General features: G+C 36.7%; 1 protein-coding gene across 1 annotated transcript; it reads left to right on the top strand.

Annotated features, from left to right (window-relative positions):
* The first annotated feature begins 532 nt into the window (after positions 1 to 532).
* On the top strand, positions 533 to 9,079 carry LOC113719074 (inactive leucine-rich repeat receptor-like serine/threonine-protein kinase At1g60630). The gene is made up of 2 exons (XM_027244089.2): positions 533 to 2,549; positions 8,199 to 9,079. Exons 1-2 carry the CDS (start codon positions 1,181 to 1,183, stop codon positions 8,855 to 8,857), a joined length of 2,028 nt encoding a protein of 675 aa, XP_027099890.1. The 5' UTR covers positions 533 to 1,180; the 3' UTR covers positions 8,858 to 9,079.

Raw genomic sequence — 9,079 nt, 5'->3', positions numbered from 1 at the left:
TTTAGCTCTCCAATAACATAAAATTGGAAAATGTAAAATGGCTAAAATAAAAGTGAATTTATCACATGCCTAACTGCCCATATACCATAACACATATTTTTGTTGCAACTAGTGTATTCTATAATTTATCTATATCACGTGTACCTGATAAACATTTGTTAGAAGACGTTTCACTTTTAGGAGTTAACTCCTTAAAAAAATAAAACTAAAATAGAAAATTATAAGGAAAAATTATACCATTACGATGTATCACTTGTACGATAGAAACAAAATGAAAGATGACCCCCTCCTTTTATTGCAGGGATTTTCATGTCTGTATCTATCATTTTGTGATGTCGTAATCTTCAGTCTTCTTTATTAACTGGACCTTAATTATAAATACGTACATTCAAATACCAATTTGATATTCATTGAATGTATTATCCAGTGCTCAATACGTACCTATTGAAAAATAAAATATAGTTCAAGTGAACAGACAAGCACCATAAATTACAGCTATATTAACAGGGTATTGCCTTAGCAAGTTACAAGCAATTTAACACCGAGTACTTAGTACTCCTGAATCCAAAGAGTAATTGGAAACTTCACTTCTCCAGCAGCAAATGTTCATTGTTCTCTTTCCTTCTCAGTCTGTCACAATAGTCTCAGTCTCACCGCTTCTGTCACGCTCTGTCCTGTACACTTTTGCCAGAATCAGAAGCAGCATTAGCTACTTCACTTCATGGTGTTTTCAATTCCTTCCACAGTGAGTAGATGCATTCCCATAAATTGCACCAGTGCTTAACTCGTGGCCCAAAATTAATTCCCTTCAACAAAAGGGGGAGAAATACCAAACCAACTGTTTTTGTCACGTTAATTTGGTCAAAACTCAGCCCCTGATAATGACACTAGTAATTGGCGCCTTCCTCTTCACTTTATTGGCACCTTCTTCAGCCCCGACCCCAACCCCATACATTCTCAGTCCAGCACGCTCCATTTCTGCTTCTTCTGCTGCACTACTGTTTCTTGAATCTGCTTTCCCTAGATCTGAACTTTTTGGTATTGGTGATTCTCCACTTGATCATGGAAAATTCAAATCTAATCCCAAAAAGGGTCATGCCTCTTGGATCTTTTAGCTTCTCAGATTTGCTCGACAATCTTTTCCCCTGATGTTCAAGAACAAGAGCAGCCAGCAGTCAAAATGCAGTATTCATATGCCTCCATTTTCTCAAGGTACTCAGATTTTAACCTGTTGCTAATTTTCTTATCATTCCTCTCCCTTAGTTTTCTCCAAGCAAGATCAAGCGATGCTGAGGCGCTTTTGGCCTTAAAATCATCAATAGACCCAACCAACGTTCTTCAATGGGGTAGAGAATTTGTGCCTAATGTATGCTACTGGCAAGGAGTCAGAGAGTGCAGGAATGGGAGGGTCACGAAGCTGGTGGTGGAGAGGCTAAATTTAACAGGTATATTAGAAGAAAACAGCATGAACCAATTAGATCAGCTTCGAGTTTTAAGCTTCAAAGACAACTCCATTTCTGGCCAAATCCCAAATCTTTCCGGCCTAGTGAACCTCAAATCGTTGTACCTCAACAACAACAACTTTTCCGGCAGCTTCCCGTCCTCCCTATCGCTTCTGCACCGGCTCAAAGTGGTAGTTCTGGCCAACAACAAAATATCCGATAACATCCCGGAATCACTACTCAGACTTCCAAAATTGCATGTACTCTATTTAGAAAACAATCTCTTAACCGGTGAAATCCCTCCATTCAATCAAACTAGCTTGAAATTCTTTAACGTCTCAAACAACAATCTCTCCGGCGAAATCCCGGCTCACTCTTCCTTGGTTTATTTCAATGAGTCCTCATTTTCCAACAATGTTGATTTATGCGGCGAACAAATTCATAAACAATGTACTCCTTCCAATACTCCTGGTCCCTCCATTAGTCCTTCATACCCAATAATCCCAAAAAGTCAAGAAAACCATAGAAGGAAAAAGAAGCTTATTTTGATCCTTGTTCCCAGCATTCTTGGTGGGATTTTATTAGTCTGTATTAGTGTAGCAGCTTTGATTGTTTGTTTTAAGGGTAGAGCTAAGAAGACAAAGGAGATCAAGAGTAAAAGCGTGGACGAAGGGGAGGGAGAAGCAGGGGGCAATGGGGGTAGGGGTGATGATCATCATGATGATCTTGGAGGAGGGGGGAAACAAGGTGCATTTTCATGGGATCAGGGCGGTGAAGGACTAGGGACTCTGGTGTTCTGCGGACCAGGGGATCAGCAAATGAATTATAGCTTGGAGGATTTATTGAAGGCATCGGCGGAGACGTTGGGGAGAGGTACGATAGGAAGCACGTACAAAGCTGTGATGGAGTCCGGATACATCGTGACCGTTAAAAGGCTGAAGGAGGCTAGATATCCTAGGATTGAGGAGTTTCGGAGACACGTGGAAGTTATCGGACGGCTGAGGCACCCGAATCTGGTCCCGCTTAGAGCTTATTTCCAGGCTAAGGAGGAACGTCTGCTTGTATATGATTATTTCCCCAACGGCAGTCTCTTCTCGCTCATCCACGGTACGCAGTTTTCGTCGGTCACTAAACTTCCAGTATTAGAGTTCACTAATTATTTGACTAACTAATAATTAATTTATAGTTCATTAATTATTACTAATTATTGTGATAATTAATTATGATAGTCTTGTGAATGCATTAATCGCTTTTCGAATTTATATTGCAACATTTTGTCTTTTTTGGCTTGAAGTTGGTATATTGCGATATTTTAGTGCTTTTATGATAAATGGATTCTTGATTTGGTGATCTTTCAATATCAAGGTTCTGCCTACCGTTGTAGACATTAGTGCTAGATAGTCACTATTATGGAATTAATGTTTCATATGCTGTCTATATGAGGGGGTTTAGAAGTGCCATAAGTCATATTAATTTAGACCAGAACACGTGGCATGAATTTAGACCTGTTCGTGTAGAAAATGTATTTCATTGTCACTGGAAGGAGAATCAATATATTCAAATAACAACAAGAAAAGGAAGGAAAAATAAAGGAAAAAATCCACAATAATTTTTTTTGTGTAAGATATAAATTGTGTCTTGACATTTTTTATATATCTCAAAATCATAAATACTTCTATTTGGATTTTAAAATGAGTAAATCTTTCCTACATTGACGGTGTATACACTATCATCATTGGATTCATGACATGTGTGCAAAAGTTGAATTTCAAATTCAAATTTTGCATAGTTGTTATTCATCCAACGCTGATAGTGTATACACTATCAGTGTAGGAAAGATCAATCCTTTTAAAATTACATAGACTATTACTGTGAATTTTCTTTTTCCATTTTAGTACCTGGAACTATATAGGCCTCTCTCTCTTTGGATTTGCAAGGGTGAGTTTTGAGGGTTGAGCATCTCGTTACTATTTTCTCCAATTATCTGTTCATTTACTCATATATAAATAGAAAACAAATTTTGAAAATCACCAATTATGTCAATATTCAGTACTTAAGCATACTTAAAAATAATACCCATTTGAGAATGTTTTATCATTCAATTTGCAATGAAAGATTTTGATGGTGAAAAATATGGGTCATAGGTATCATGAATTGTTAATGATTCAACTAGTGGTAACACTTAATCAAATTTATTTCAATCTTTTGTATAACTTTTATAAGAAATCAAGCACATGATGAATTACTTTTGATAGTCACATATGGTTCAAAATCATTTCATTTGGGTGTAATTGAGAGCATTTTCTCCGATAAAATGGAGGGGAGTTTGGCCTGATTTTTTGAGGGTGCATCCCAAGATGGATAGCAACTTGGTAGGAGAGTGAAACTTAGCCATTGACAAAAGGATCTTCTTGGTACATAATTTCATCTTTTAGTCTTTTACCCTTGAGCTATTTTAGTTCTTTAGGGCTTTTTTTTTTCTGAAACCACATTGATAAATCAACAAAATTGTTCTTGTGTGCATATGTGTCATACATTGACAGGAAGACTTGATTTACTTACTGACCTTTTTCTTTTTAAAATCAAAAGTAGACTATGACCAGTGACTTAAATAGCTGCAATAACTGAATAATAGTGATTAAAGAGCAACAATCTGAAATAATTCTTTTACAAAAAAGTAATGATCATATGGATTAACTTTCTGCCAATATGATCTCCACAAAAGTTCATCTGAGCTTAAATATAGACTTATGTGTTAAACTAATATGTCACACATACACTTCATGTGTTTCTGGGAAGTTCTGAAGTTTTAATAGGGAAGGAAATACAAAGATTCAGGTTCAAGATCTAAAAGTCAAACATATAGTTGAGGCACAAGGGCTTTTTCCAATGTTAGTTAGATTGGATACAGAAAATTCTGTCTCACGAATGATATAGTTTCTTTCTATTCAGGTTATACAGCACCAAGTTGTTGGTATCTTGATGACTTGTTTGATAATTCTAGGTAGGAAAAATTCAGGTACAAAGGATATAGAAAGTACCCTAAGAAAGATGTGGAGGAAGAAGAAAATTTTGGGAATCAGTTTAAGTAACCTTTAGGCATCACTCAAGGGTTAGGTGCAGTTCAGTCTTAAGAATGCTTCAAAATCTTCAGGTTCTTTTTTGATTTTTCATTTATATATAAGCTTCACTGTACCGGATTAAAAGGAGATGGGCGTTACTCCTATTAGATATTTTCTCATACCTACTGGGATCAACTTTTGAGTTAAAGTTACGAGTCTACTGCTAAGACTAAGCTAGATGAACAAAGATTACTCTATGATAAGACAGAAGGCATATTAAACAGTCAAAATTAATTCAAATTCCAGTTGACTTGAAATAGTCCTAGTTGCTTTACTTGAAAAAAAAGAAACCAAACTCCCAAAAAGGGAAAAAAAAAAGAAGAAGTTAGATTGACTACAATCAATTGTGCACACTCACATAAGGACTCTCAAATCAATTTGATTTTGGCTCCTGAGGAGGCCAGAGATATTTGAAGGTATGTTTAAAATTAACTTTGATCCATGTTCGAAAGTCTGATCAATTTGCACCTCTCTGTTTGGATTGTAAATTATTTGAAATATTTTTACTGTAGCACTTTTTGTGATGTGATGTATGTGAGATAAAAAGGTAATTGAAAAGATAAAAAGGTGTGTTGGAAATTGTAATGATGATGTAAGCAAATAAATTTTGGCTAATAATCCTCTATCCAAACAGATTTGTTAGTTGCATCAATAAAGCATTAAGACCTAGAAACTCAATAACAAAATGTACTGCACAAAAGTAGCGAGACTTTTTTGTCTTGTGTGTGCAAAGAAACAGTTGATTACAATAATATTTGTCTATGATGCCTCTGTGTGAAGTACTTATGACCCCACTTAAAAGGTGGATAATTCCCTGCTTTAGTTTAAAAGCATGAACCAATGAACAGCCATAATTTTACTTGGACTTTGATTTTGAGAATTCAAGAACTATATTAGTCTATAATTATAAAAAAAAAAGAACTATATTTGGAGTCCACTTAAAAGGTGGTATTTCCCTGCTTTAGTTTAGAAGCATGAATCAAATGAACAGCCTTAATTTTACTCAAAATTTGACTTTGAGCCCCTTGATTTTCATCGTTCATGAAGGAACTACAATGAGAGCTACTTTCTGGAAGAAAATGATAAAACTGAAAAATCCCAGTTATCAGCAATACATCACTAATAAAACTTGAAATCGATGTTAAGGTTCAATTGTTTCTTAGTTCATCCACTTTATAACTTTACTTGAAGAAATATATCTTCTTGTTGCGACTTTCTGCATAACTGCAGTTATTGCTTTATTGTGAATACAAAGCATTCCAAGATTTCAAGATGAATTTCCAAGCTAATTGATTTTGGTTAAAGAAGTGAGAAACATTTAAAAAGAAACAGTACAATGATGAGCTCCTTGAATGTGGTATTAACCTGATTCTTGTGATTGAGCATCATGATAACTGGAACAAATTATAGGATAATCACTATATCTATGGTGGAAGTAATGGATACATGGTGTTTGTGTCTACTTTTGTACACTTAGTCCTTGGCAGAATTGTAAGAAGAGAAGGTTAAGGTGAAACAAGGGAAGGTTGCCTGATAATCTAAGGGCTATCTGTTATATGTTTATGCAGTGCCTATAAACTAATTTCTGTCACAGTCGTCCGCATATGAAGTAAATATTTTGCTGTTAACAAAGAAAAATTGCTGTTAGACCATTTACTAGATACGACTTGGTTCAACCATTCTGGTTTTGTATGTTAAAGTTAAATGAATATTCCTCTGATCCTGAAGAGAACTTCATTATGAATCCATTATTGCCATGAGGAAAGATTATGTAAAGTTTTGTTCCCTGTGGTCCAACTTTCAAATGTTTTTTATGTTTGTCATATTTATTTTATGTTCGTACCACTTGTATAAATGGCAGTCGTCAAAATTTGTAGAATGGTGATGTCATGTTGTTATTTAGTTTGTTTTATGTAGCAGTTTCCATCAAATTCAACATGCAAAACTGAGTTAGTAGATATACTGAAAGTGCAAATGGTCTCTATTGTATAATTCTGTTTTAAACTTGGTTAAAGTTTTCAGTTCTTAGGTTTTTAAACTTTCTAATGTTGACTGGAGTTAATTGGGTTCAACAATTGTTGATATGCTGTTCATATGGATTAGCTATTTTTGGTGGTGTTTTTCAAAAAATTTACCGTAGCATTGTATATAAAAAATTTTACTTTAGATGTTTTTGGGGTATTTTTGAAAGTTTGTTTTGGGCTATATTTTGGGATATTTTTAGAATTTAAAATTTGTTTAGGGTATTTTTTTAAAATTGAACCAACCACCACCGCCCCCTCTCTTCTCCTCCTCCCTCCTCCCTCCCTCTCTTCCTGCTTCCCCTTCCCTTCTTCCTCCTTCCTCCCTCTTCCTCCTTCCTCCCCCCTCACCCCAGACCCCCCTCCCCTACCATAGCTACGATTGACCACGTCCTTCCGATCACAGCCAGCAGCTGTGAAAGGTTGAAGGTCGCGGCTGTGGGAGGGGAGGGGGGATCTGGGATGGCAAGGGAGGGAGGGAAGGGGAGGAGGAAGAAGGGGAGGGGAGAAAGAGAGAAAGGAGGGAGAGGGAGAGGGGGGGAGAGAGAGGAGGAGGAGGAAGAGGAGGGAGGGGGTGGTGGAAGAGGAAAATATGGTGACTTTTTTAAACTGTTTTTTTTTGTGTATTTGTGAGTTGTTTTAGAGTTATTGTATGAATTAGGTGTTTTTGGAGCTATTTTTTGTTTGGTATATTATTGTAGCATTGTATTTGAAAACTAGCTAGCAGAAATAATATCTAGACTCAATCACTTTCAATCTTAAAAGTTTGTTCTTGTGACATTTTCTAAGTGGATTGGTTTTCCATGACACCCTGCCTTGACACAATTTGTTATTCCTTGTATGGAGAATACTTCTTTTGAAGCTCATGGAAAGGTCTCTGCAAAATGAGCATAACTTTATTTCTCTGGAATGAGCAAAATGAGGTCAGGGCACATTTACCTGCTCAGAGCAGGAAACAAATATAAGACATTAAATCATTGGTTTGATTCTTGTCATTCATTATATTAAACTAGTGGTCGGCGAAGGATGCTACTAAACTTCTTTTGCTGCATCACCGATTGAACTCTGTGATTCATCATAACTATGATGACCTTGCTTCTATGAAGCTGTTAGATAGAATGTCTTTAGCAAAATTACTCTGAAAATGGTTTGACCAAGTAACCTTTGCTCATCTTTTGGCGCATACAAAACTATGCACTATTTATTAAAGTTCTTATTGCTTTCATAAAAATTAAGTATATCTTTTCATATATGGCTACGTTTGACAATAAAAACCATTTAAATCTGAATAATTGAATTCTGAGGTAGCTTCTTTGCATCACAAAGGAATTTCTACGTTGTGTGCTTGAAAATCACGTGAAAGTTATGTAGTGGAGTACATAAAGTTCAACGCGATGAGGTATAAATATCTATTGGCTGGATGCATGGGAGAGATCTGACAGCCAATGATGGTGAATGAGTCTGTTAAAGTTTGGAAGACTGGAAGAAAGACAAATAGACGAACTTTCTACTGAATAACTTCAAAACTAATTTCAGATAAAGTTTAGGACATGGTTCTGCACGTGCCACTGGTTTTGTTTTCCTGACTAATTTTTTTTGTACTTCTTTCGCAGGATCAAGAGCTTCTGGTGGTTCCAAACCTCTTCACTGGACGTCCTGCCTTAAGATAGCCGAGGACTTGGCCACAGGGCTGCTCTACATTCATCAGAATCCTGGCTTAACCCATGGCAACTTGAAGTCATCCAATGTACTCTTGGGTACTGATTTTGAGTCCTGCCTGACTGATTATGGGCTCGCTACTTTTAGAAACCCAGATTCCATTGAGGAATCCAGCGCTTCTTCCCTCTTCTACAGAGCTCCTGAATGCCGCGACATTCGAAGGCCTCTAACTCAACAAGCTGATGTCTACAGCTTTGGAGTTCTTCTTTTGGAGCTCCTCACTGGAAAGACTCCTTTCCAGGATCTTGTCCAAGAACACGGTTCAGACATCCCAAGGTGGGTACGATCAGTCAGGGAAGAAGAGACTGAATCTGGTGATGAGCCTGCCTCTAGCAATGAGGCCTCGGAGGAGAAACTTGGAGCTCTTTTGAACGTTGCCATGGCGTGTGTTGCACTTGCACCAGAGAATAGGCCCACAATGAGGGATGTTTTGCGGATGATCAGGGAGGCAAGGGCAGAAGCTCAGGTGTCTTCCAATAGTAGTGACCATTCACCAGGCAGATGGTCAGATACAGTTCAAAGTTTGCCCAGAGATGAACATTTGAGCATATGAGGAATATAAATTTTGGACTCCAGTTTTCATCATGTATTCTAGTTTTTCAAGTTTGATTTTTTTCAAAAAAATACTTGTAGAATGAATTCCGAGGCATTGATTGTAAAGAGTCTATTCTTGTAGAGACTTTCTAGTTGTCATTCTTTTATGGGGTGAGCAACTATTGCTTATCTAGCCATTTTAAAGTTAAATTCAACTCAGTGCTTAAAGCATTTCCCTTGA

This window comes from Coffea arabica, chromosome 11e (genome assembly GCF_036785885.1).
Source record: "Coffea arabica cultivar ET-39 chromosome 11e, Coffea Arabica ET-39 HiFi, whole genome shotgun sequence".
Taxonomy (NCBI): Eukaryota; Viridiplantae; Streptophyta; class Magnoliopsida; order Gentianales; family Rubiaceae; genus Coffea; species Coffea arabica.
Note: the sequence above shows the minus strand (reverse complement) of the source record. Positions and strands in the feature narration are given on the sequence as shown.